Source organism: Aotus nancymaae, unplaced genomic scaffold (genome assembly GCF_030222135.1).
Source record: "Aotus nancymaae isolate 86718 unplaced genomic scaffold, 86718_ANA_hifiasm-v0.15.2.pri h1tg000022l_1, whole genome shotgun sequence".
Taxonomy (NCBI): domain Eukaryota; kingdom Metazoa; phylum Chordata; class Mammalia; order Primates; family Aotidae; genus Aotus; species Aotus nancymaae.
This window is the reverse complement of record NW_026988435.1, coordinates 48623126-48650424: the sequence shown is the minus strand read 5'-3', so window position 1 is coordinate 48650424 and position 27299 is coordinate 48623126. Positions and strand designations below refer to the sequence as shown.

The 27299-nt window shown below is 54.2% G+C and overlaps 3 protein-coding genes across 8 annotated transcripts in view; 2 read left to right on the top strand and 1 right to left on the bottom strand.

Moving 5' to 3' along the window:
- CUNH21orf58 (chromosome unknown C21orf58 homolog) lies at positions 1-10802 on the top strand. Its single transcript, XM_064380277.1, has 7 exons — positions 1-75; positions 780-840; positions 2487-2560; positions 3148-3309; positions 7497-7608; positions 10154-10245; positions 10577-10802. Exons 1-7 carry the CDS (start codon positions 16-18, stop codon positions 10730-10732), a joined length of 717 nt encoding a protein of 238 aa, XP_064236347.1. The 5' UTR covers positions 1-15; the 3' UTR covers positions 10733-10802.
- Positions 10741-24579, bottom strand: YBEY (ybeY metalloendoribonuclease). 4 transcript variants are annotated; one of them, XM_064380278.1, is made up of 5 exons: positions 24542-24579; positions 23918-24170; positions 20643-20771; positions 17092-17160; positions 10741-12853 (listed from the first exon to the last, which is right to left on the bottom strand). In XM_064380278.1, the coding sequence occupies exons 2-5, from the start codon at positions 24125-24127 to the stop codon at positions 12830-12832; spliced, it is 432 nt and encodes a 143-aa protein (XP_064236348.1). In that variant the 5' UTR covers positions 24128-24170; positions 24542-24579; the 3' UTR covers positions 10741-12829. The 4 variants fall into 4 exon arrangements, with proteins under 4 accessions (XP_064236348.1, XP_012293037.1, XP_012293036.2 ...); XM_012437614.3 differs by lacking the exon at positions 10741-12853 and adding an exon at positions 15098-15510; XM_012437613.3 differs by lacking the exon at positions 10741-12853 and having other exon boundaries at positions 15517-17160.
- Positions 24081-27299, top strand: part of MCM3AP (minichromosome maintenance complex component 3 associated protein) — a 53635-nt gene continuing 50416 nt past the window's right edge. Inside the window, exons 1-2 of one of the 3 annotated variants that reach the window (XM_064380275.1) lie at positions 24081-24382; positions 25502-26808. In XM_064380275.1, the coding sequence (XP_064236345.1) occupies positions 25593-26808 (1216 nt within the window). In that variant the 5' untranslated portion in view covers positions 24081-24382; positions 25502-25592. Of the gene's footprint in view, positions 24383-24708; positions 24813-25501; positions 26809-27299 lie in introns of those variants that run through there. The other 2 variants (XM_064380274.1, XM_064380276.1) reach the window with 2 other exon arrangements.

Genomic DNA, 27299 nt, shown 5'->3' with positions numbered 1-27299 from the left:
CCTGGAGCTCCCACCATGCTGGACTCAGCAGCAGCAGAGCAACTGACCCGACTGACGCTGAAGCTCTTGAGACAGGTAAGGCAGAGCCCGGGATGCTCCTGTTTTTAACAACTCCGGGCTGCAGCATTGGAGGGACTCCGAGACAGCCCTGCAGGGGCAGAATGCAGGGTCCCAAGGGCTGGGCCCGGGGCTGGCGGTGCAGTGGACCCATCCTCAGACTGGGTGGCCCATGATCTGCCTGCCTGTCCTCCTGGGCCACTGAGCACAGGGTCCGGGGGGCCTTGGTGCCGGGGGCTCCTCTGCACCCCCTGCCTGCACTGTTCCCCCTCCTGCTGCCCGAGGGACCTGCTGCCTGCCTTTTGCCAGCCCCGCACTCCGCACCCTGCATCCTGGCCCACTGCCGCCGTGGGAGGGACTTGCCCTAGGACACGTCCAGTCGCTAGCTGCTCAGCTCAGGGTCCAGGTGGGGGTGATCCAGGCGTGCACTGGCTGGGAAGCCTGAAGGCCTCACCAGCTCTCTCCCGGGGTTGCTCTTCAGAAATCTGCCTGAAGGGGCCACTCACAGCATCCATCGTTAGACCTGCAGATGGAGCATTCGCTGGAGGTCAGGCTCACAGAGGAGATCCTCGGAGGGGCTCACCTCCCACCTTTTGGCCCTGGAGGGGCTGGGTTACTCCCGACGTACGGTTCTGTTCACTCAGAAAGCCTCTTAGTCGTTCCTGGAGCACACAGGGCCTTTGCCTGGAGCCAGTGTCCCTGTCACGGTCTCTTTCTCACAGAAGCTGGAGCAAGAACGGGAGAACATGGAAGGGGGGCCTGAGGGCCTCCGCCTCGAGCCAGGTGACAGCGCTGGGCTGCTTGGAACCAGCACAGACGGGCGCGAGTGTAGCCTCTCCAGGGAGGTGGGGACGGCAGCTCCGGGAATCACCCCCACTCCTGCTATAGCGAGACCGTCCTTAATTCATTTCCTTTACATTCAGAGTTGAAGACATCCCCATTCCTTATCACCTTTAGTCTGCAGACCCCAAAAGGGGGCGCCTTCACCGTTCCCACTTTGCAGATGAGAAAATGGAGGCAGAGAGAGGTTGGCTGACCTGTCCGGGGTCGCTCAGCCTGGAAGTGGTCACACCCGGGTCAGACCCAGATGCTCTGGTTCCGGAGGCTGAGCTTGCCCGTTGGTTGGGGAGGGGCTGCTGTCCTCACTGCTGCCTGGAGACCTCTGGGGAGGAGCTGAGGAGGCCAAAGGAACATTTCCTGTTCTTTGGAACATGGGGCAACCTGTGAGCTGTGGGGGCAGCTGCCACGGGCAGAGCTGAGTCTCAAATAGAGAGAGAGAAAGTCCCAAACCAGGTCTGCACAGCCAGTGAGAGGTGACAGAATGGCAACCAGTGCCTGGGGCAGAGGCTTTGGGGAGCCCCAAGGACTGACTGGGGTTTCCAGCAGCCCCGCTCCAGTGTGATGCTGGGTGAGGGGCAGGACCCCTGTGCCGAAGGGAAAGGAGGCCAGAACCCTGCCCCTCACCTTCCGGAGCCTTCTCTTGAGTGCAGACCCTCCCCCAAGGAGTATAGACTTTTTTTTTGGTTTTTTTTGAGAAGGAGACACACTCTGTCACCTGGGCTGGAGTGCAGTGGCGATCTCAGCTCACCGCAACCTCTGCCTCTCAGGTTCAAACAGTTCTCCTGCCTCAGCCTCCCGAGTAGCTGGGACTACAGGTGTGCACCACCATGTCCGGCTAACTTTTGTATTTTCAGTAGAGACGGGGTTTTGCCATGTTGGCCAGGCTGGACTCAAACTCCTGATCTGAAGTGATCCGCTCACCTCAGCCTCCCAAAGTGCTGAGATTACAGGTGTGAGTCACTGCACCTGGCCAGACTTTTTTTTTTTCCTGAGACAGGGTTGGTCTCGCTCTGTTGCCCAGGCTGGAGTGTGGTGTGGCATGATCATAACTCACTGCACCCTCAACCTCCTGAGATCAGTCCTCCCAGCTCAACCTTCCAGAGTTGAGATCACAGGCAGGAGCCACCTCGCCCAGACTGAGGGGCAGACTAGAGGGACTTGCAGACACTTGGGGGTCAGACCAGACTCTGGACTGCTTGGGGCCGGAGGGTGGCTCCGGGTGGCCAAGGTCAGGCTGCAGCCAGCCCCGTAGAAGCCTTGGCCTCCTGGAGCCCAGGGACTCTGTACGAAAGTACTCAGGAATCTGGCCGTGTGACGTCAGCCTCCCTTCCAGGAACGAGATGACCACAGGCCAGACTCCGACACTGAGTTCCCTGGGTTGCCCCTCCCCTGATGCTGCCCTTGCCCTCCTTACCCACCACGGGTCCCTCTTTCTCTGGGATAACCTGAGCCCAGGAGCCTCCCAGGCCGCCCCCATCCCAGGAGAGTGGGTGAGGCGGGGCATTCTGCACGGGTGCAGTGCTGTCCGAGTGCTTGCAGCGACAGCCTCTGCGTGTGCCTCTGTGAGCAAGCAGGTGTTTTCCCTCCAGGAAATGAGGACCGGTCAGACGATGCCCTGCAGACTGCTCTGAAGAGAAGGAGGGAGCTTCTGCAGAGACTCCAGGTAAGCCCTGCACCCGCTGAGCAAAGCCGGCTGAGCTCACTGTGGCAGAGCTCACTGTGGGAGAGACGCTGCTCAGCCTTATGGCACAGGTCAGAGGTGAGGGGAAGACCTTTCCGGACTCTCAGGGCCAGGCCCCAGCAAGGCCACTGTTAGCTTAGAGACCCGCCTGAGTGCAAGTTTCCATCAGGGCTGGAAATGTGGAGTAGGGGCCCAGTTCCAGGAGGACCTGGAATTCTAGGATGCCGGGAGGTTTGCTCCGATGGCACTCAGCAAATACGCCTCTGAGTGGCGGAGATGCCCGGGAGGCGGGGCCACTGTTCTAGCCGGGAGATCTTTGCAGCCAGTTGGCCTGAAACTGACTTGAAAGAGAGAACAGACCCTGTTGGCTGGGAAAAGAAAACAACTGGAGACAAGCGGACGTGATTTGGTAAATTTTAGCAGTGCCACCCTCATGCGCAACCCCTTGAAGGGTCTTCCGGCCACCGCCATCCTGCCCAGAGAGGGGCCTGAGCCTGAGGCTGGGGGCGCCTCTGTGGTGTTCAGGCTCCCCTTCCCCGGCGTGCAGCGGCTCTGCATTGGCCTTGTAGGAACAGCACCTCCTGGACGAGCTTTCTCGGGCCCAGGCCTGGAGTGCGGCAAGCAGAGGAGCCCTCGGGTCAGCCCTGCCCCCAGAGCTGACCCCCACAGGCGTCCTGCCTGCCTCCCCACCTCCGCTGACCCCAGACCCGCCAAGGATCATCCTGCCCACGGTGAGAGGGCGAGGGCGAGGAGCACATCTGAGAGTGGGAGGCGGGCGCTGAATTAAGATTTACAGAAGGCCGGGCTCGGTGGCTCATGCCTGTAATTCCAGCACTTTGGGAGGCCAAGGCGGGCGGGTTATGAGGTCAGGAGTTCGAGACCAGTCTGGCCAACATAGTAAAACCCGTTTCTACTAAAAATACAAAAAATTAGCCAGGTGTGGTGGTGTATGCCCCTAATCCCAGCTACTCGGGAGGCTGAGGCAGGAGAATTGCGTGAGCCCTCAAGGCCCAGCCCAGGTGACAGTGGGAGACTCCGTCTCAAAAAAAAAACAAAAAAATGCCGGGCGCAGTGGCTCACGCCTATAATCCCAGCACTTTGGGAGGCCGAGGCGGGTGGATCACGAGGTCAAGAGATCGAGACCATCCTGATCAACAAGGTGAAACCCCGTCTCTACTAAAAATACAAAAATTAGCTGGGCATGGTGGCGCTCGCCTGTAATCCCAGCTACTCGGGAGGCTGAGGCAGGAGAATTGCCTGAACCCAGGAGGCAGAGGTTGCGGTGAGCCGAGATCGCGCCATTGCACTCCAGCCTGGGTAACAAGAGCGAAACTCCAACTCAAAAAAAAAAAAAAAAAAAAGATTTTACAGAAGGTGGGAGACACTGCACTGGCAGCAAGGCTGCCTCGTCACCCCCATCCTTCCAAGGCCCACCCTTGGAGGGGCCAACAGCTGCTGCATTTCCCTGCCTGGGCACTGTTCCTCGGGCCTCCCTGGAATGCTTATCCCTCATCACAGAGGGAGGCTGGGGCTCAGCTCTGTCTCCCAAACCCTGGCCCTGGCCCTAAATGTCACATTAGGGGTAGAAGTACCAGGAGAGCTCAGCAACCAGAGGGCCCTGAATTTGGGGAAGTGTGTCACCTCCCCAAATCTCTATTACTTGCCCGGTGCGGTGGCTCACGCCTGTAATCCCAACAGTTTGAGAGGCCCAGGCAGGCAGATCACCCGAGGTCAGGAGTTTGAGACCAGCCTGGCCAACAAAGCGAAAACCTGTCTCTACTAAAAATACAAAAATTAGCTGGGAATGGTGGCACACACCTGTAGTCCCAGCTACTTGAGAGGCTGAGGCAGGAGAATTGCTTGAACCTGGGAAGAGCATCTCCAAAAAAAAAAAAAAAAAACCAGACTTTATCACCACCAGATGACACCTAAGGCCCCACTGTCAAGGGCACAATGTCCAAGGCAAATAGTGCTCCACTTCTGAGAGCTTCCTGCAGCTGTTCAGCCTTCCAGGTTGTAAGCAGCAGAAAACAACTTTGACTTTCTGAAGCAAAACATGGATCAGAGGGAAACCAGGCACCCAGAGGTGGAATGGAAGCTGGGGGCCCGGAGGCCAAGGCTTTGGTGGCATTCGTGTGACTGGGGTGCAGGGAGGGTGGCAGAGAAGAGGCTGAGGTGGGAGTTTCTGGGCGGGTCAGCAGGGCCTATGACCTGGAAGGCTTTGCCCTTTGGGAGGGCCCCCGGCAGCAGCACATGCTTGGCGGAGGGTACAGAGCAAAGGGCAGCCTCTGAGGGACCTGCCCCAGACCCTTCCCCTGCAGAAGGGCGGCCTTCACCAGGTACTGGGTATCCCCAGCCTGTGCCTTCCTGTCTTCCAGCACCAGGAACCTCCTTCCGGGACAGAAGGGAGTTTGGGGGTTCATTGGTGTGGACCTCCCATTTTCCTCATCCCAAACACGTGTGCACTTACATGTATTCATCAGGACCAGTTAGGCCTGCAGGTTTCCCTCTCAGCCCCGGTGACACCAGGCGGGTGAGCAGGGGCTCCTCACTGAGATGAACTTCCTGGCAGCTGGACTCAGCGCCCCTGTGGTAGAAGGTCCCGTCAGCCAGGACGGGCACGGCTGCTGTAAGAAAGCCACAGCTTCAGACCAGAGCTGGCCTGCCTCCTGTTCTCATGCAACCTGCCAGCCAAGCATGGTTTTCCATTTTTAAATGTTTGGGGGGATAACCCAATGAAATAATAACACTTTGCAACACATGAAGACTATATGAAATGCAGATTTTAGTGTTCATAAATCAAGTTTGATTGGGCCAGGCCCATTTGTTCCCACACTGTAGCTGCGTTCATACTGCAGTGGCCGACTCAAGCGCTGCAGCTAACAGTGTGTCCTCAGTGGAAGCCGTTTACCATCTAGCCCTTGACAAAAGTTTGCCAGCTCCTGGTCTCTGCCGTCCTTTCTGTGAGCTGAGGAACAAGGGGTGGCCACGCAGCCTCACGCAGCTAGAAGATGAAACAGAAGGCCTTTCACGCGCAAACGGCTGTATTTTTACTCAGAAGAGAAACCAAAGTTTATTTTCGTGACATGTTCTACAGTGTATGATGGAGTACAGTAATTAACCAAGTTGTCATGGGGGCTGGGACAGAGAGGTCACTGGGACACAGTTGAGAACACCTGCTGGGATGTGGCCATCCTACACACAGGTCGGCCTGAAATGCCCAACACCACCCGCCATTAGGGAGATACAGATGAGAGCCACAACGAGCCAGCCCTGCATCCCCATGAAAATGGCCACGATTGAAATGACTGACCGTACCAAGTGTCGGATGCTCCTCCTATTAAAGCAGAATTAGTGGAACCAGGCCTCAGCCCACCCTGCTAAAGACAGGAAATGTGGGAAACATTAAAACTACGTCCTGAGTGATATCTAGATCGAAATACCTTTTCATTCAACTGTCTATTCAGTGTCTGGGGTTAATCATTTAAAGTTCTCCCTGGATGGATGGATGGATGGGTGGATGAGTGGGGGGGATGGTTGGTTGCATGAATGATGGGTGGGTGGATGGTTGGTTGGGATGCATGGATGGGTGGGTGGATGGATGGATGGGTGGATGGGTGGATGAGTGGGGGGGATGGTTGGTTGCATGAATGATGGGTGGGTGGATGGTTGGTTGGGATGCATGGATGGGTGGGTGGATGGATGGATGGGTGGATGGGTGGATGAGTGGGGGGGATGGTTGGTTGCATGAATGATGGGTGGGTGGATGGTTGGTTGGGATGCATGGATGGGTGGGTGGGTGGATGGATGGATGGATGGATGGGTGGATGAGTGGGGGGAATGGTTGGTTGCATGAATGATGGGTGGGTGGATGGTTGGTTGGGATGCATGGATGGGTGGGTGGATGGATGGATGGGTGGATGGGTGGATGAGTGGGGGGGATGGTTGGTTGCATGAATGATGGGTGGGTGGATGGTTGGTTGGGATGCATGGATGGGTGGGTGGATGGATGGATGGGTGGATGGGTGGATGAGTGGGGGGGATGGTTGGTTGCATGAATGATGGGTGGGTGGATGGTTGGTTGGGATGCATGGATGGGTGGGTGGGTGGATGGATGGATGGATGGATGGGTGGATGAGTGGGGGGAATGGTTGGTTGCATGAATGATGGGTGGGTGGATGGTTGGTTGGGATGCATGGATGGGTGGGTGGATGGATGGATGGGTGGATGGGTGGATGAGTGGGGGGGATGGTTGGTTGCATGAATGATGGGTGGGTGGATGGTTGGTTGGGATGCATGGATGGGTGGGTGGATGGATGGATGGGTGGATGGGTGGATGGATGGATGGATGGATGGGTGGATGAGTGGGGGGAATGGTTGGTTGCATGAATGATGGGTGGGTGGATGGTTGGTTGGGATGCATGGATGGGTGGGTGGATGCATGGATGGGTGGGTGGGTGGATGGATGGATGGGTGGATGAGTGGGGGGAATGGTTGGTTGCATGAATGATGGGTGGGTGGATGGTTGGTTGGGATGCATGGATGGGTGGGTGGATGGATGGATGGGTGGATGGGTGGATGGGTGGGGGGGATGGTTGGTTGCATGAATGATGGGTGGGTGGATGGTTGGTTGGGATGCATGGATGGGTGGGTGGATGGATGGATGGGTGGATGGGTGGATGAGTGGGGGGGATGGTTGGTTGCATGAATGATGGGTGGGTGGATGGTTGGTTGGGATGCATGGATGGGTGGGTGGATGGATGGATGGATGGATGGATGGATGGGTGGATGAGTGGGGGGAATGGTTGGTTGCATGAATGATGTGTGGGTGGATGGATGGGTGGGTGCTTGATGGGTGGTAGATACTGCAGACACTTTCTTCAAGGACACATGCAGCTAATCACCTGGCTGTTCCTAGGTCCCCCAGCCTCCTGCCACCATCATTCAGCAGCTACCTCAGCAGCCGCTCATAGCACAGATGCCTCCTCCCCAGGCCTTCCCTCCTCAAAGGTCAGGAAGTATTAAGGAAGGTAAGTGTTCCATATTCATGTTGTTGTGGTTGATGTAACCATCTACTGAAAGGGAAAATATTTCTAGAGGCAGGACGGTCACTTAGCGTCAGCTTTTGACTGCTCAACATGAAAATAATTTTAACTTTAAGAAATCCTTATATAAATGATATCTCATAGGGAAGGAAATGAGGTACAAACGCGGTAACTGGACTGGGAGGTGAAATAACCGGGCTCCAATTCCAACTCATCCAATTAACATCCATTCAAAAACCAGAATTAAGCTGCTACTTTAAAAATGGCTTAGGGCCAAGCGCAGTGGCTCATGGCTGTAATCCCAGCATTTTGGGAGGCTGAGGCGGGTGGATCACCTGAGGTCAGAAGTTTGAGACTAGCCTGGCCAACATGGAGAAACTCCGTCTGTAAAAATACAAAAATTAGCCAGGCATGGTGGCACACGCCTATAACCGCAGCTACTCGGGAGGCTGAGGCTGGAGAATCGCCTGAACCCCGGAGGCGGAGGTTGTGGTGAGCCGAGATTGCGCCACTGCACTCCAGCCTGGGTAACAGAGTGAGACTGTCTCAAAAGAAAAGAAAAAAAGAAACTGCCAAACTGCTCCCTAGTGTCTGTAGCACTTTACGTTCTCACTCGCGATGTCTGCCGGTGCTCCTCATCCACAACCTTGGCAACACGTGGTATGCTCAGTGTTTCTCATCGTGTCCATTTCAACAGGATGCAGTGGTGGTTGACTGTGGATTTGATTTGCATTGCTCAATGAATTGGGAGTCTAGGAGCAGATCTGTGTGTGGAATGGCTGAATCACCTGACGGGTGTCCTCAATTCTGTCCCAGTGACCTGCCTATCCCAGCCCCTGTGCTGACCTGGTTCATTACCGTAGCTCTATCATATATCGCAATCCAAGCCAGGCCTGGCCCAGGACAGCCACATCCGGGGCATACCATTCCTGAATGCAGCGCCTTAGACCGCTCGGCCATCCTGACTTCATAAGGGGATACCATTCCTATTGTGATCTGTATGAGGAGTCCCTGCAGTGGCAGAGAGCATAGCTTGTGCCATCACAAGGGGTAGTCCTGTCTCTCCTTACTATGAACTTTAGTGATAGCCTGTCAGGTTCTAAAAAGCACACTGAGGTAGCTGTGTGTGTGTGTGTGTGTGTGTGTGCACGTGTGTGCTTGGGTCAGCCTATGATTGTATGCCATATGAGAGAAAAGGCAGCTTTTAAAATCAGCGGTAATGGTTGGCCCAGTGCCTCATGCCTGTAATCCCAGCACTTTGGGAGGCTGAAGCAGGAGGATCGCTTAAGCCTAGGAGCTTGAGACCAGCCTGGGCAACATAGCAAGATGCAATCTCTACAAAAAAGAAAGAAAAAAATATTTTAAGTATTTAAAATCAATGGTAAAAGGCTGGATGCAGTGTTACACACCTGTAATCCCAGCTACTTGGGAGGCTGAGGCAGGAGAATCACTTGAACCCGGGAGGTGGAGGTTGCAGTGAGCCGAGATAGCACCACTGCACTCGAGCCTGGGTGACAGAGCGAGACTCCATCTCAAAAAAAAAAAAACTAAATTAAATATCCAGTAAGTAGCTAGCTATTTAGAAAAAGCAGAGTTAAATTTCTTACCCCATTCCTTATCCCAAAACAAATTCCAACTGGATTAACTGTTTGACTGTAAAAAAATGAAATCTTTCTGGGCCTCCCAAAGTACTGAGATTATGGGTCTGAGCCACTGCACCTGCCTTTGTTCTTTTCTCTCTTTTGAGACAGAATCTCCCTCTGTTGCCCAGGCTGGAGTACACTGGCATCATCTTGGCTCACTGCAACCTTCGCCACTTGGGTTCAAGCAATTCTCCTGCATCAGCCTCCCAAGTAGCTGAGATTACAGGTGTCCGCCACCTCGCCTGGCAAATTTTTTTTTTTTTTGAGATGAGTTTCACTCTTGTCACTCAGACTAGAGTGCAGTGGTGCGTTCTCAGTTCACTGCAACCTCTGCCCTCTGAGTCCAAGCAATTCTTCTGCCTCAGCCTCTCGAGTAGCTGAGATTACAGGCATCTGCCACCACGCCCGGCTAATTTTCATATTTTTAGTAGAGACGGGGTTTCACCATGTTGGCCAGGCTAGTCTCGAACTGCTGACATCAGGTGATCTACCCACCTCGACCTCCCAATGTGCTGAGATTACAGGCGGGAGCCACTGCACCTGACCCATCTCATGATCCTTAATGACATCTGCAAAGACTCTTTCCAAATAAGGTCACACTCTGAGGTGGGGGGAGACCGTGACATGGGTGTGCATTTCTGGGGTCCCCACGCAGCCTGGGGGAGGAGACGGGAAGGCAGATGAGAGTGGCCTCCTAGGGTGCCGTGGGGCCCATCACACAACTTTCCACATCTACACTCTGACCTTGACGTTCCATGATTCGGAGCGTGCCCCGGGGACCTGCACAGTGCACAGACACGTGTTCTCTGGTCTTGTAACGCACTCTGTCACCTTAACAAATTTGAGGAATGGAAGCTTTCTTCAGGGCCCCCGGGTCTCTCCTGCAGACATGGTGGAGCTGCTGCTGCTGCAGAATGCACAGGTGCACCAGCTGGTCCTGCAGAACTGGATGCTCAAGGCCCTGCCTCCAGCCCCGCAGGTAGGGTCAGTCCCGAGCAGACCCCGAAGCCAAGGAGACAGAGGGCCTGGGGGGTTTTCCTCTGGAAATTTCTGCATCCGTGCAGCTCTGAAAGGGCATTCCTGGCTCGGGTCTGCAGTCTGGCTGTGAAGCCCCCATGCCCATGAATCCCAGCCCCGATGAGGAAATGGGTTGCACAGTTTGGATATGGGGAGAGGCCTCCTCTGGGAGGATGCTGAGACTCCTGCCATCCTGCCTATCACAGGGGACCCGGCCCCAGTTAGGAACAGGGAGGGAGTGGGGGCGGAAGCAGCCTGGGCTGAGTCCTGAGCCGCAGGTGCATCTGTTTCAGGACCTGCCACATGTGGCCCCGGGGGTCTCACGAGCTGCCAGGCGGAAGCTGCCTGCTGTGCACCACCACCACCACCACCACCACGCTGCGTGGCCGCCGGGGGCTGCCACTGTCCTCCAGCCCACCCCCAGCCCGTGGATGCCTGGCCCACCCTGAGTGTGAGTCACAGGCCGGGCACCTTCCACCCCCAGGCTTCATCCGGGCTGTGGGCTGTGCCAGGACCATGGAAAGGGGCAGGTGGTAGTAGTGGTGGTGGTGGTGAGCGGCAGGCAGCTTCGGCCTGGTGGCTGGGCTCGTGGCATCCCTTGCTCTGGGACCCCTGTGGTGAGGGGCCTGTGAACCTGCCCAGGGCAGCAGCCCCTCCCAGAGACCCCTCCTTCCCTGTAGGGCATAGCCGGCCCACCTGGAGCCTCGGGTCCCCCTCTTCCATCACAGAGGTAAAGTCCAGGCCGTGGACGCCACCAGATGAGGATCCCGAAATAAAGATTGCATTCAGAAAGAAATTAAGAAAGCTTGAGCTCAGGAGCCAGAATAGAAAAGATCAATCAATACCTTTAGCCGCATGGAAGTCTGAACATCCTGATGGGGAAAATACCACAAAGTCAAACTTAATAACTGGGGCCTGTTTGCCGAAGGTGTGGAACAGACTCCAAAGAAGTGAGGGTGCGTGGCTCACGCCTGTAATCCCAGCACTCGAGGCGGCTTGAGCTCAGGAATTTGAGACCAGGCTGGGTCACATAGTGAGACCCTGTCTTTTTAAAAACTAACCAGGTGCGGTGGAATGCGCCTGTGATCTCAGCAGCTCTGGAGGCTGAGGCGGGAGGATTGCTTGAGCCCAGGAGTTGGCAGCTGCAGTGAGCTGTGATGGAAGCCCTGCACTATAGACTGGACCACGAGCAAGATCCTGTCTCAAAAAATAAAAAAGTGAAAGAAGCCAGCCGTGCAGGATGTGATCCCTTTTGAGTTAAAACGAAAAAAAAGGGAGCGTGCCAATGCTGTAAACGCAGACACTGCCACATGCTGGTTTGCACAGCCCTTGTTCCTGGAAATCAGGGTGGGCACTGGGTGGGGGAAGGGCGGCTCCCTCTCCTCAGTTTCCTTCCGTGCCCGGGAAGCAGAGGTGGGCGCTGGCTGCGCCAAGGGCGGCTCCCTCTCCCAGCTCAGCTCCTCTGTGCTGTCAGGGCTTCTCACCGTGTGGATAGGCCACCTTGACTATTCCTTTACTTGTTACTTTTCTTTTTTGCTGGAATTACGTTTCCTTGTTGTTTTAATGGTACTTAAATATTTTTAGATATTACGCATAAATTTTCATTCACCTCCTATTAGGACACATTCCTTCATTCCTGAAGCTCTGCAGGAGGAGGGACCCTGTCCCAGTGTTTGCATCCTGGGAAACTTGCAGGTCCGAGACCAGATGACCAGAGTTCCCCTGAGCTGCAGGAGCTTCCGCTCTGGCTGACCTGCCTCAGAACTCCCCAGGGTGAGCCACGTGGAGTCCACGTGGATGGACAGGTGTGAGCACTGAACGGGCCAGCGCAGCCGCTGGTCATTAACACTTCTCAGAACCATCTTGTTGCGCCTCTTGAAGGTGACTCCAGAGACTCTGTGCTCTCGTTAAAAGCTCAAGTCAAAGTTCTGACTCCATTTGCTGTTTTCACGGTGGTTTTTTCTAGCATGGCATTTTGATTTCCTTCTATTAAATACTTCTCAACAGAATTTTTAAAACAACAGACGGAAGAAACCTCGTGGGAAGTGGTGGGCTTTGGGTGGCCTGGTCTTGCTGGGTTCGTAGGGATGAAGGGCTCTGGCATCCAGCGGTGTCCGGTTAGGGCACAGCTGGGCTGGCTGAGCCTTGACTGGCCTGCAGGAGGGGTGGGGTGATGCCTGGGGGTGGGGCAGGGGATGATCTCTCCCCCATATGCAGTCCCCCTTGGTCTACCTGGGGAGGCTGAGGAGCTCAGAGCAGGCCTTGAAAGTGGGCTTGGGCTGCCTGGCCGGGGTTTTGGGGTCTGGGTGCCTGGAAGCTGGTAGTTAGGAGTGGGGGCTTTTCATGGCCCCACCTCCTTGCCTGTGGTCAGGAGAGCAGGGCGTTTGGGAGGTGGGGGCTCAAGGCACATTGTGCACACCTGTACACCTGGTAAGATGGGTGACAATCGTTGGGAGGTGAAAATAACCCGGGGACTAAGGCATCACATATGCACAGGTCACAGCCTCCTTGAGGTCAGCAGATCTACAGATTTAATGCAGCTCCAATCAAGAGTCCAGGAGGAGCTGAATCTGGAACACACACAAGGTGAAGGGCCGGGGGACTTAGGGAGCAGGAGGATGAGGAGGGACCTGCTCCAGAATCAGGGCAGTGTGGCTGAGGGCAGGCTGGGCAGCAGTGACCCGTGAGCCCCCTCTCCTAACTACCGGGTTCCCACAGCAGGAGACTGCCGCTGCACAGGCAACAGGCGATGCTGCCGGGGCATGGGCGGCCCTTCCTCAGATTCAGGTCAGAGGCCCTTGCTCACACTACCTCAGGCAATACAGCGTTGCTGAGCACGGCGGCTCACTCCTGTAACCCCAGCACTATGAGAGGCTGACACCGGCGGATCACTTGAGGTCAGGAGTTTGAAACAAGCCTGGCCAACATGGTGAACGCCTGTCTCTACTAAAAATACAAAACTTAGCAGGGTGTGGTGGTGTACACCTGTACTCCCAGCTACTTGGGAGGCTGAGGCAGGAGAATCAGTCTAAAAAAAAGAAATACAGGATTGCACTGGGTGCGATGGCTCATGCCTGTAATCCCAGCGCTTTGCGAGTCTGAGGTGGGCAGGTTACTTGAGGTCAGCAGTTCAAGCCCAGCATGGTAAACAAAGTGAAGCCCTGTCTCTACAAAAACACAAAAATTAGCAGGGTGTCATGGTGTACACCTGTGGTCCCAGCTGCTCGGGAGGCTGAGGCAGGAGAATGGCTTGAACCTGGGAGGCAGAGGTTACAGTGAGCCAAGATCACACCACTGCACTCCAGCCTGGGTGACAGAGGGAGATTCTGTCTCAAAAAACAAAAACAAACAAAAAAAACACGGTTGTGTTCAATAATATAAATACCTCCAACCGATAATACCTCCAAATAAAAAAATAACAATAAAAAAGGCAGAAATCACAAGCAGTCCCTTACAGCAGAGGGGATAAAGATGAACAGGTAGGCCGGGCGTGGTGGCTCACACCTGGAATCCCAGCACTTTGGGAGGCTGAGGCAGGTGGATCATGAGGTCAGGAGTTTCAGACCATCCTAGTCAACACGGTGAAACCCGTCTCTACTAACAATACAAAAAAAAAAAAATTAACTGGGTGTGCTGGCTCACACCTGTTATCCCAGCTATTCAGGAGGCTGAGGCAGGAGAATCGCTTGAACCCGGGAGGCAGAGGCTGCAGTGAGCCAAGATCACACCACTGCACTCCGGCCTAAGCCACAGAGCTACACTCAGTCTCAAAAAAAAAAAATGAGATAGACTCACTGATGGTGGAGACACAGGGCAGCCCCAGTGCACATCAGAGACCCCGTCCAAGGAGGACTGGGACCACCCAGGCTGGGTCTGGGCCCCACGGTCACTGGCTGTGGGCTGCTGGAGGCACCAGTGGCCCAGCGACTACCTAGTAACGCCAGCTCTCCCCACACCCTGAGTGCCCCAGGATGTGAACAGAGGCTCCCAGGGCTCCATTCTAACAGCAAACACCCCAAAATCCCACCCACAGCTGGCAGGTCTCCAGGCCCTTCAGTCTCTTAAGGGCTCTTGAAAGTGATTCTCGACTGTGTGTTCTTCTGAGAAGCTTGAGTTAAAGCTGACTCCGTTTCCTATTTTCAGGAGTACTTTTTTGACATTAAGCTATGGTTCCACAGTAAACAGAACCTCTCCATCGAAGGGTGCAGTGGGCGCAGCGACTCCAGGAACAGAGGGGCCTGGCCTGTGTCCTCGAGGGGTCAAGTCCAGGCTAAGACAGGACGCAAGTCCAGTGAGGAGGCATTTTCATGTCCCTAAATCATTTCATGGGACAAACAGATGATCATAATTGCAGTAGCCCCAGTTTTAGGGCTCACCAGGGTCTCTGAGAGGCGGTCCCACAACATAGGGCCCCAGGGCCGCGGCCGGGAGGCGGGGTCGGGAGGCCCCGGAACCAGCGCCCTAGAGGCGCTGCCCCGTTGAAGACACATGCGCTGGTGCAGAAACTCCAGAGTTGACTCCTCTGCTGTTCGAATACTCAGAAGGTAAAGCAGGAAAAGGAACTGTCGCAAGCCTTTCCTACAGAAGAACGGGCTGCGGCACCCGAGCCCCATCAGCCCCTTCCTCGATCGGGGCGGAGGCTGCCGGCAGGGGCCCCCGGGAAGAGCGCGGGTTCCAGGGAAGGGTGCAGCTCCAGGCAGGGATCCCCGGGAAGGGCGCAGGTCCAGGCAGGGATCCCCGGGAAGGGCGCAGGTCCAGGCAGGGATCCCCGGGAAGGGCGCAGCTCCAGGCAGGGATCCCCGGGAAGGGCGCAGCTCCAGGCAGGGGCCCCCGGGAAGAGCGCAGGTTCCAGGGAAGGGCGCAGCTCCAGGCAGGGCCCCCGGGAAGGGCAGGAGGCGAGCGCTGCACGGTACTCCCGGGCGGGGTCCACGCCATTTCCCGAACTCCGGGCGCCCTCCCGGTGCCACAGCTCGGAACTGTTTTATTGACAATAATGAAAAATACCCGTTGTGCCGTGAAAGAAAGAGAGGAGGGTCCCCCGGTGCTTTGTGAGCTGCCGGGCTGGGGCGCAGCGGCGAACCTGGCTGCCTCCGCCTCCCACCCGCTCCTGCTCTCGGAAGGAACGCGGTCCGCAGCTCCCTCAGAAGAGGCCCCTGGTCAAGGGCTGTAGCCGGGACCCAGTGCGTCGGCCCAGCTCCTCCAGCACCGCCTTCTCCTTCTGGAACATCTGGAGGGAAGAAGCGCGCTGGGCCCTCCCCAGGGAAAGGGTCCCGTGCCCCGCCCACAGGGTTTGGGGGAGCCCAGACACCCTCGCGGGGCGGGACTGGACTCCGAGCACCTTCTCGGGGCCAGCATTCAGCGTTCAGTGAGTGCCCGAACTGCCAAGGGGCCGGAGGAGGGGAGGAGGGCAGGGGGCGCTGGAGGGGAGGGGGGTGTGGAAAGGGGAGAGGAGGAGGGCCGGCGCAGGGCAGGGGAGAGGAGGGAATAGGGAAGGGAGGGGAAGGGGAGGGAGGGGAGGAGGGCAGTTGTGCTCTAGGTAGGAAGCAGGAGGGCTTGCGGGGTCGCAGGAGAATGGGGCAGCTCTGGAGGCCCAGAGGGTGGGACTGGACTTGCTGGGCCGAGGCCCAGAGAGGGGGTGTAGGGTGGGTGGGGCGGGGCAACGTCTGGGGTGGGGAGGGGAGCAGGGCCAGGTGGACCCAGCAAGAAGCAGCCAGGAGAGGCCTAAAAAAGACCTCAAGGACTTTTTCTTTTCCTTTTTTGAGACAAGGCCTCGTAGCCTTCCTTTGTCACCCAGGCTGGAGTGCAGTGGTGCAACCTCTGCTTCTGGGTTCAAGCGATTCTCCTGCTTCATTCAGCCTCCTGAGTAGCTGGTGCCACACGCTCGCCCTACCACGCCCAGCTCATTTTTGTATTTTCAGTACAGACGGGGTTTCACCATGTTTGCCGAGCTGATCTCAAACTCCTGACCTGAAGTGATCTGCCCACCTCAGCCTCCCAAAGTGTTGGGATTACAGGTGTGGGCCTCTGCGCCTGCCCGACTTCTTCTTTTTGAGACGGACTCTCCTTTGTTGCCCAGGCTGGAGTGCAGTGGTGTGATCTCTGCTCACTGCAACCTCTGCTTCCCGGGTTCAAGGGATTCTCCTGCCTCAGCCTCCAGAGTAGCTGGGATTACAGGCGTATGCCACCAAACCCGGCTAATTTTTGTCTTTTTAGTAGAGATGGGGTTTCACCAATTGGCCAGGCTGGTCTCGAACTCCTGACCTCGTGGTCTGCCTGCCTCGGCCTCCCAAAGTGTTGGAATTACAGGTGTGAGCCAGCACACCTGGCCAATTTTTTCTTTTTAATGAGAAAGGTTTTTCATGACTTTCAGAGAAACGGACGGTTTGCTCGCTAACACAGGATTGTGCTCGCGTTAAACACGACGTGGACCTGAGCCCACGTGGGCCTCTGCCTCTGTAGACAGAGTGCATGGGCCGGGAGGGAATCCAGCTCGCTTCACTGGGAGCTCCCGCCGCCCGCCCTGGGTCTGGCCCCGTCTCTAGCTGATGGGGTCCTTTTGACGGAGCGCCACTTGACAGTGTCAGTAAACTGTGGCTCTCGGCCTCTGCGCTCAGACCCCATAGTTGACACGTTCAGCTAAACGTATTTGGGGAGCCCGATGTTGAAAGCAAACATCCGTAAGCCATTTTTACAAAGGGCAGGTCTCAGGCCCTGTTCCTGCGGCTGGGGGGCGGGAGGCAGTCAGAATGGAGGGTGTGGGCTGGCAGGGGCCTCCTAGCCCCTCAGTAGCTGGAGGATGGGCTCCTACCTGCTGCCACTCTGCCTCTGTGCGATGTGTGAAGCCCAGCAAGTGACACAGTCCATGGATGGCAGTCACCTGTCAGAGTGATTTAGAAACCAGCTGGTTAGTTCAACCATTGTGGAAGACAATGTGGCGATTCCTCAAGGACATAGAAATAGAAATTCCATTTGACCCAGCAATCCCATTACTGGGTATATATCCAAAGGATTATAAATCGTTCTACTATAAGGACACATGCACACGAATGTTCATTGCAGCACTGTTTACAATAGCAAAGACCTGGAACCAACCCAAATGCTCATCAATGATGGACTGGACAGGGAAAATGTGGCACATATACACCATGGAATATTATGCAGCCATAAAAAATGATGAGTTCATGTCCTTTGTAGGGACATGGATGAACCTGGAAACCATCATTCTCAGCCAACTGACACAAGAACAGAAAATCAAACACCGCATGTTCTCACTCATAGGAGGGTGTTGAACAATGAGAACACATGGACACAGGGAGGGGAGCATCACACACTGGGGCCTGTCGTGGGGAAACAGGGGAGGGACAGCTGGGGGTGGGGAGTTGGGGAGAGAGAGCATGGGGAGAAATGTGAGACATAGGTGATGGGGAGGAAGGCAGCAAATCACACTGCCATGTGTGCACCTATGCAACAATCTTGCATGTTCTTCACATGTACCCCAAAACCTAAAATGCAATTAAAAAAAAAAGCAAACAACAACCAAAAAAATAAATAAATAAAAAGTGAAAAAAAAAACAAACCAGCTGGAGAATGACCCCACAGGAAGCTGCCCCTTCGGGACACCCCAGGCCACAGGCTGCTCTTGGTACGTGGCAGCAGGACCCCAGGGTCGCTGAGAGACCCCTGAGCAGGAATTAGTCACTCAGCCTCCGTTCCCTCCCATCTAAAATGGAAAGCAAGGCCTTTCAGACTCTTTAGTCAATGTGGATTGCAATCTGGGCCAGCACTGTGCTGGGGAGGGGCCCGAGGATGGAAACGTCCAGCCGCAGGGGCAATGGGCAAGGGGGGTGGGTGCCACGGAGTGGGGGGCAGTGGGGCATCAGCCAGGGCCAGCCTGCCTGCCCTAGGATGAGGCAGGGGCACAGCCCACACCCCAGGCTCAACCTCCGAGGAGGGGCAGGGCCCCAGTCAGAGGGCGGGGCCTCCAATGGCCCCAGATTTTACTGACCACTGAGAGTGGAGCTTCGGTGGGTGCACAGGCGGCACAGGAGTGGAGGAGAGGTATGAGGGCAGAGCTGGAGGGAGGTGAGGCGGGAAGACCCACAGGGCTGGATTAAAGCCCACAGGGGAGGGGCACCAGGATGGAGCCCAGAGCTGGTGGAGGTGGAGGAGAAGGAGGAGGAAGAGGGAGGGCCTGTGGACGCTGAGCAAGCGTGGCACCAGGGGGTTTATGGAGCCCTGTGGGCCACGGGGGTAGCGCTCCCCTGGGGTTTGGGTGGATCGAAGAGGGAGGTCTGGGCGGTGGATATCCCTGGGGCTGGTGTGAGGTGCCTAGAGACGTGGAGGACAAGGCAGGGTAGATGGAGGCTGCAGCTGAGAGCCAGCCTTGAGCAGAGCTGGTCTGGCCTGTGGCCATGAGGATAGGGTCCTGGGAGGGTGGGCTGGCCTTCACTCAGGGGAACAGGGAGCCCCACGGAGAGGGCTCTGAGCCCGAGGAAGAATGCCAGGGGCAGACCAGGGAACAGAATCTTAGGAGGTTTGGGGAAGGTGGAAGCAGTTGTCCACATCCCCTCAGCACAGTTGCTGGCCACAGAGATTCCAGGGCTGAACCTCGGGCTGGGCCACTTCCTGTCACTCTCGGAAACTTCCTCTTCCCTGGCAGGGTGTGCGTGGCAGGCAAGTCCCACCCTGGTCTGGAGGGAGCCGTCCGCCCTTTCACACTGGATCTGGCTGGAAAGCTCTGCTTCAAGCCACACAGATGCACTTGCATCCCCAAGGACGATTCAGGGCGTGGCTGTTCAGCCAAAGGACAAGTCCGATTCACTCATATATGGCTTTTCAGAATACTTTTCTTTTCTTTTTTTTTTGCATTAGGCTGCTGAAATCACCTTGGCAAAGATGATGACAGTGAGAGAAGTCTAGCATGGCTGACTCCATCTTGCCTCCAGCTTCACAGTCTGGCTGTCCCCACTCAGTCCTGGGTGTAGGCCAAGCTAACCATGGGAGGAATTTAGTTTACAGCTTAATTTTATTTATTTATTTATTTATATATTTATTTTTGAGATGGAGTTTCGCTCTTGTTACCCAGGCTGGAGTGCAATGGCGTGATCTCGGCTCACCACAACTTCTGCCTCCTGGGTTCAAGCAATTCTCCTGCCTCAGCCTCCCGAGTAGCTGGGACTACAGGCACGCGCCACCATGCCCAGCTAATTTTTGTATTTTTTAGTAAAGACGGGGTTTCACCTTGTTGACCAGGATGGTCTCAATCTCTTGACCTCGTGATCCACCCGCCTCGGCCTCCCAAAGTGCTGGGATTACAGGCGTGAGCCACCGCGCCTGGCCTACAGTTTAATTTTAAATCAAGAATATAATCATCCCTCCCTAAAACGAATCCTCTTCTTGCTCAGGGAGCAAAACCACCTTTGCAAAGCTAACGAAAGGCCACGAGATTAGGATAATGGGAGGGGCCTGAACGCTGCTCTGAGGAGAATCAGCCAGCAGGCCTTGCTTCCCCGGCTCGCCTTGCTCTAATTCCTTTCTGCTCAGGAGTCATGCAGCCAGAGGTCATGAGATTTGTGACTTCCCCAGTTGCTCCCCAGTAAGATAACATCATAATTGTAGAACCTAAGATTGGTCTTTTGAGATGGTTTTCAGACTTTAGAGTTCTGGCAACCTACAGACTCCACCCAGACCTGAGACTCATGACTCAGCTGATCCTGTGGCTCCACCCAGAGGTGGACTCAGCAGACAAAAAATCATTTACACCCCTACGGTCCATCCCCAGCTAATCAGCAGCACTCATTCCCTAGCCCCTACCTGCCAAATTACCCATGAAAACCCATGCCTCTGAGTTCTCTGGGAGATTGATTTGAATAATAACTCCAGTCTTTGCGCTTGGCTAGCTCTGTGTTAAACTCTTTCTCTACTGCAATACGGCAGTCTCAGTGAATTGGTTTTCTCTGTTCAGTGGGCAGGCAGAATCCATGGGGGGTTACACTGAGGAGAAACGGATGTGGAAGGTGGTGGTGGCTCCAGCCCTCTGTACTTCTGGCAGCTCCGAAAGAAGCTGACCCAGCAGGTCTAGATTGGCTCAACACAGCCTGCTCTACTCCAGAGATAACGGCTAAGAAGGCTTCCCCGGGAGTGTCCGTGTTTTCACACTGTGTCCTCTCCCTCCTCCAACCGTGGCAAGAGGCATGCAGTCCCTACCCAGCTGGGTGCTCCTCACCCTGCTTACAGGTTCTTCCGCCAGTCGCCCTTATGGTGCCATGGACACACGTGGATGTGGGGTGGTGATCCTGACCCCCGTGCACGGCCCATGTTCCATAAGCCAGGTTACGTGCTTTCAGTAACCCCACTTACCGTCAGGATGTCATTGTAATCTTCATTTTCTTTGCACTGCTGGAAGATATACTCCACTCCTAGGAAAATGTCTCCCAAATTGTAGTCATCTGGAAAACCAGGCCGGGGAATTTCACCTGCTTTCAGATTCTAAGAATAAGGAAACACGGACTTAGAGAACAGGAATCGTAACCCAACCACAGGTTGACATTTAATCCTGGAGAGTCCCAACACAAATAAGCACCTGCTCTCTGACGAGATCACTCTTAGGCTGCACGTCCAAGGCCAGGGTAGCAGCTGGGCCTGTGTTGGGGTGGGCTGCTCAGCCAACTGTGCACAAGTGCCCTAAATCGTTCCATTGTGAAAGTTGTCTGAATAAAAATGGAACCATTAGGGTTCCCCTGACATCAGAGCTGGGGAAAGCTATGAAGAGAGGGTTCTCATACTTTTAAGCCTGATAACAAAAACTGTCCCTAAAGTCTGCAAAAACTGCAGCCCTGCACAACGGCTATTACAACCTTACACACACACACACAACTGCAAGGTATCTGCCCAGCAAGTGCCTGTTCCACCTCAGACTGGCATTAACCTTGGTATTGATCTTTGTAACCAAGGATAATTATCTCAAAGCAATTATGTGATCCTCCTCATTTTTCCCTTAAAAACCTTTGCCAGGCCGGGCGCAGTGGCTCACACCTATTATCCCAGGACTTCGGGAGGCCAAGGCGGGTAGATCACCTGAGGTCAGGAGTTCTAGACCAGCTTGGCCAACATGGTGAAACCACGTGTCTACTAAAAATACAAAAAAATTAGTCAGGTGTGGTGGCTCACGCCTGTAATCCCAGCTACTCGGGAAGCTGAGGCAGGAAAATTGCTTGAACCTAAGAGGTGGAGGTTGTAGTGAGCTGAGACTGCATCACTGCACTCCAGCCTGGGCGACAGAGCGAGACTCTGCCTTTGCCTTCCTCTGCCTCCCTGAATATGCACATAATACACTGTGGCATGTGGCTCTATCCTAAAGAAACATCCTTTTCTCTTTTTTGAGACAGAGTCTTGTTCTGTCACCAGGATGGAGGGCAGTGGTGCGATCTCGGCTCACCGCAACCTCCGACTTCTGGGTTCAAGCGATACTCCTGCCTCAGCCTCCCAAATAGCTGGGATTATAGGCACGTGCCACCATGCCCAGCTAATTTTTGTATCTTTAGTAAAGATGGTTTTTCACCATGTTGGCCAGGATGGTCTCAATCTCTTGACCTTGATCTGCCCACCTCGGCCTCCCGGAGTGCTGGGATCACAGGCGGGAGCCACCGCGCCCGGCCACGTCCTTTTCTTTTAAAGCCTGTTTGTGGTTTAGGTTGACATCACCTCGTCAAACGGCAAACTTTTCATTTCCTTCCTCCCTCCCAATGCGGAATCACACAGACCCGCAACTTCTACAGAGTTAAATCATCACACGGACACAACTGTATATTCCTGTTCTTTCTGCATGATATTTTGTCCTAAACAGTCTTTCACGTTTTTCACATAAAGACTATAACAAAGACCAGTCCACTATTTAAGGACCATGCACACTAAGCCAGTCACCTATGGCTGGATATTTAGGATGCTCCTTTAATTTTCCTGTTATAGAAAACAGTAACTTTTCCTTTTTGAGATAGGGTCTCACTCTGCGGCCCAGGCTGGAGGGCAGAGGCGTGATCTTGGCTCACTGCAGCCTCAATTTCCTGGGCTCAGATGATCCTCTCATCTCAGCCTCCTGAGTAGCTGGGACTACAGGCTTGCACACCACCATGCCCGACTAATTGTGTTTTTATTTTTTGTAGAAACAAGGTTTGACTATGTTGTCCAGACTGGTCCTGAACTCCTGGGCTCAATCCATCCTATCACCTTAGCTCCCCAAAGTTCTGGGGTTATAGGCCCAGCAAATAAATTGATTTAGCATTTGGTTTTATTCTGTCTTTCAGCTTACTGTCTTGGGTGTGTCACTGCTGACACACCTAAGTCCCAACTTCTTTGCCTGCCACCACGCCCAGCTAATTTTTTGTATTTTTAGTAGAGACACGGTTTCACCATGTTGGCCGGGCTGATCTTCAACTCCTGGACTAAAGGATGCATATGTTTTAAATGCTCTTGGTTGAATGGCTTTCCCAAAGGGTTGCTCCAATTTGTGCTGCTACAATGTGGGAAGCCTTGAATGAGTCATGCACAGAACGTAGAGAAGAACCTGACGGCTTCCACACTGAGTTTGTTGGAAACATTTACTCCAGTCTGTTCTTTTATTTTCAGTGTTGTTTTAATTTTTCCAATTGGCACATATTCATTAACGAATCCCACTTAAAATTGCAAAAATACTGCAGAAACACTTTGCTTCTTTCTTTTGATTCACTGAGAGCATTAGGAGGGGAAGGGGGTGGACACTAGTCACTTTTGTTTTTCTTTTTTTTTTTCTGAGACAGAGTTTCACTCTCATTGCCCAGGCTGTAGTGCAATGGTATAATCTCGGATCACTGCAACCTCCATCTCTCTGGTTTAAGTGATTCTCTTGCCTCAGCCTCCCAAGTAGCTGGGATTACAGGTGCCTGCCACCACGCCCAGCTAATTTTTTGTATTTTTAGTAGAGACAGGGTTTCACCATGTTGGCCAGGCTAATCTCAAACTCCTGATCCCAGGTGATCCACCCACCTTGGCCTCCCAAAGTGCTGGGATTACAGGTGTGAGCCACCGCGCCTGGCAGTCACTTCTCTTTCTCCTGCTGGCTTACCAGGGTAATTGTGGCCTTTGGGTGATGAGCATCCATCAATAGAGGCTGAACATACTGTTCTCTCTACTTTTGTGTCTGTTTGAAAATTTCCAAAATTAAAATGAAAAATCATGTGTGTAACATATATATTTATATGTGCCACCGAGCCTAGCCTGCGATATAATTAATACAGGAAATTTAGGCTGGGCGCTATGGCTCACACCTGTAATCCCAACACTTTGGGAAGGCCAGATCAGGAATTCAGGAGTAGCTTGGCCAACACGGTGAAACCCCTGTCTCTACCAAACATACGAAACAACAACAACAGAAAACTCGCCAGGTGTGGTCGCTCGAGCCTGTAGTCCCAGCTACCAGGGAGGTTGAGGCACGAGAATTGCCTGAACCCAGGCAGGGGAGGTTGCAGTGAACCGAGATGGCACCACTGGCCCCCAGCCTGGGTGACAGAACAAGACTCCCTCTCATTTAAAAAGAAAATACAGGAAACGTACTCCGGGAAGGTAGGCTAGACAAGAAGAACACTTTTTTTTTTTTTTACCTCATGAAATGGAAAAGAAAGCACATCGGTTGGGACATTTCTATCTCTGTAGATTCTATTAATGCGCTGAATATGCTTGTTGTCAACACAGATGATCCCCAGGTCAAATTCCTGCACTCCTAACATCCTCCGCGCAATCTCGATCCTACTGCGAAGCGGCGCTCTCCTGACGGGGATGACTCGCTGCAGGTTTCTGATCACCAGGCTCATTTCAGGAAGAATAACCGGCCCTAAAACATGTTTCCAACGGAACCTGGGGTGAAAGCGTCAGAGAAGACCAATCAGTACAGGGAAGTGACGGCACGTTCTGCAAAAAACTCCTGCGCACGCCATCAAATCACTTTATTTGGTGGAAGTGATTGAAATCTTACGGGAGTTTACATTCACCACAGGAGAACGCAAACACGAGGGGCCGCGGAAGGAAGACGCGGAACCAGGCCCGGAACCAGGCCCGAAGGACTCGAGGTGGGGGCGCCGTTCCCCGAGACGGGGCGGCTGGGCGGTGCGCGCGAGCGCGGCCAGGTGGGGAGGGACAGGGCGGGAGACAGGTGAGCGTGTGGGGCGGACCCACGCGGATGACTGCGACGCTCCCGTTTGGGAGACTAGGAACCCGCCCGCACGTACCGGGCTGGAGACCCGGCAAAGGGCGCGAGGCGAGGCGGACCCGCCCCACCGGATGCTCCGCCACCTGGCAGGGTGCCGAGGGCGGAACCCGATCGCGGCGGAACCCGGTAGTACTGCGCGAGCCGGAAGTCGGTCCGCCGCGTTTTCGGTCCGCCGCGTTTTCCGTCCGCGGTGCGCAGTGGCGGTGTCGCGGCCGCCGGCTGGGCTTGCGCGTCTCGTCCTTTCGGTAGGTCCGGGAGCTGCGCGGGCCTCGGGGTCCAGCGGCGAGACGGTGAGCGAGGGGGTTGGGCCGGCGCCGGGCCCTCCCCGTCATCTCTAAGGGAGCGCTGCGTCGTCGGCGGCCCCGGCGAGCCCGGGGCGGGACCGCGGCCTCCGCCTTTTCGGGCTGCGCTGGGCGGAAGCTTAGGCTTCCGGGCACGCCGTCCCCGCCGGGGTCCGCAGCTCCGTGGCGGCGCCTCACCCTTCGGCCGGCTGCGGGGTCGCCGGGGCGGTAAAGGAGTGCGCGAGGACGCGCTTGGCGCGCGGCCGCCCCGAGGGAAGCCGGGTGGGAGGAGGCCCCGAAACGCTAACGTTCTGGCTGCGTTACTACGGTCCGGTTCTCCGGCTGTAGAGAGTGCAGGCGGTCGGGAGAAATCCATCTCTTAAGTCGTAAGGAGGAACAGCGTTCATTTTCTTACTGCCAGTGGAGGTTTTTCATGAATTTACCAACTCAGTCATTCGGCCATTTTTTTTTTTTTTTTTTTTTAATCTTAAAGGATCACGCTTTAAACCTCTGTAACAAAGTAATTATTTGTACCGGTCTCTACGCCATTCTCCAACAAAAGAACCCGTTGGCTCCCAGAAAATAATAGTCCTTTGTCTGCCTTTGGAATAGTTATCCTTATATGACTGTGTTCAAAAATTCCTTTCTTAATTTTGTAGCAGAACTTAGCTGTGATGATCTGAATTTTTGTCTTTCAGCTTGTTATGAAGACGAAGGGGAGGCTGTTTCAGAACTCGAATTAGTTTTGTACACGTAATACTTATTACCTTCTAATAATTGGATCAGAAGATGAACCCAACTAATCCTTTCAGTGGGCAGCAGCCTAGTGCTTTTTCGGCGTCTTCTGGTAGTTGCGTAACAACATTCCCGTCCAAGGCGCCGTTTCGATTTGGTCAGCCTCTTTTTGGACAAAACAGTACCTTATGTGGGAAGAGCTCAGGATTTTCCCAGGTATCCAGCTTTCCAGCATCTTCTGGAGTGAGTCACTCCTCTTCAGCGCAAACATTAGGGTTCACCCAAACCTCAACCGTTGGACTCTTTTCTGGACTTGACCACACATCCACCTTTGTAGCCTCTGGGCCTTCAAGTTCATCTGTGCTGGGAAACCCAGGATTTAGTTTTAAATCACCCACCGGTGTTGGGGCTTTCCCAAGCACTTCTACTTTTGGACAAGAAACTGGAGAAATAGTGAGTTCTGGTTTTGGGAAAACGGAATTCGGTTTTAAACCTCTGGAAAACGCAATGTTCAAACCAAAACTGGGGGCTGCTGCTGAGCCAGAGAAAACCCAGAGCCAAATTGCTTCCGGGTTTTTCACATTTTCCCACCCAATTAGTGCCCCTGGAGGCCTGACCCCTTTCTCTTTTCCTCAAGTAACAAGTAGTTCAGCTACCAATTCAAATTTTACCTTTTCAAAACCAGTTAGTAGCAATAATTCATTATCTGCTTTTACCCCTGCTTTGTCAAACCAAAATGTAGAGGAAGAGAAGAGAGGACCTAAGTCAGTGTTTGGAAGTTCTAATAATAGCTTCAGTAGCTTCCCTGTGTCGTCATCTGCAGTTTTGGGTGAACCCTTCCAGGTCAGCAAAGCAGGTGTCAGGCAGGGGTGTGAAGAAGCTGTTTCCCAGGTGGAACCACCTCCCAGCCTAATGAAAGGCCTGAAAAGGAAGGAGGACCAGGATCGCTCCCCAAGGAGACATGGCCATGAGACAGCAGAAGATTCTGATCCTCTGTCCAGGGGGGATCAGCCTCCAGATAAACGACCTGTCCGCCTGAATAGACCCCGGGGAGGTACTTTGTTTGGTCGGACAATACAGGATGTTTTCAAAAGCAATAAAGAAGTAGGTCGCCTGGGCAACAAGGAGTCCAAAAAGGAAATTGGCTTTGTGGAGTCTGGAGAAAGTGACCACGTGGCTACCCAAGGAGGGAGCCAGTCTCTACTGGCACCTTCCCGGATTGCAGGTTTGAATAAAGAGGAAGAAACTGAAAGTAGAGAGAAAAAAGAAGGTGAGTTCTGAAAATGTGGAACATAGTGTAAATCCTGCTGGCAGTTTCCCAGTAAGTTTCTCTGGGTGTTAGCTTGATTTTTCAGATAAATCTCCTATAAACATTAGGGATTCTAGGCTGGGCGCGGTGGCTTATGCTTATAATCTCAGCACCTTGGGAGGCTGAGGTGGGTGGATCACAAGGTCAAGAGTTCAAGACCAGCCCAGCCAACATGGTGAAACCCCTCTTCTACTAAAAATACCAAAATTAGCCGGATGTGGTGGCGGGCACCTGTAATCCCAGCTACTCTGGAGGCTGAGGGAGGGAGAATCACTTGAACCCAGGAGGCAAAGGTTACAGTGAGCCAAGATCGCACCACTGCACTCCAGCTTGGTCAACAGGGCGAGACTTTGTCTCAAAAAAAAACAAAAAAACACATTAGGGATTCTACATGTCATATGGAGCAGGTCTTACACCTGTGAACATCTTTGCTTTTACACAGGTGGTGCCTC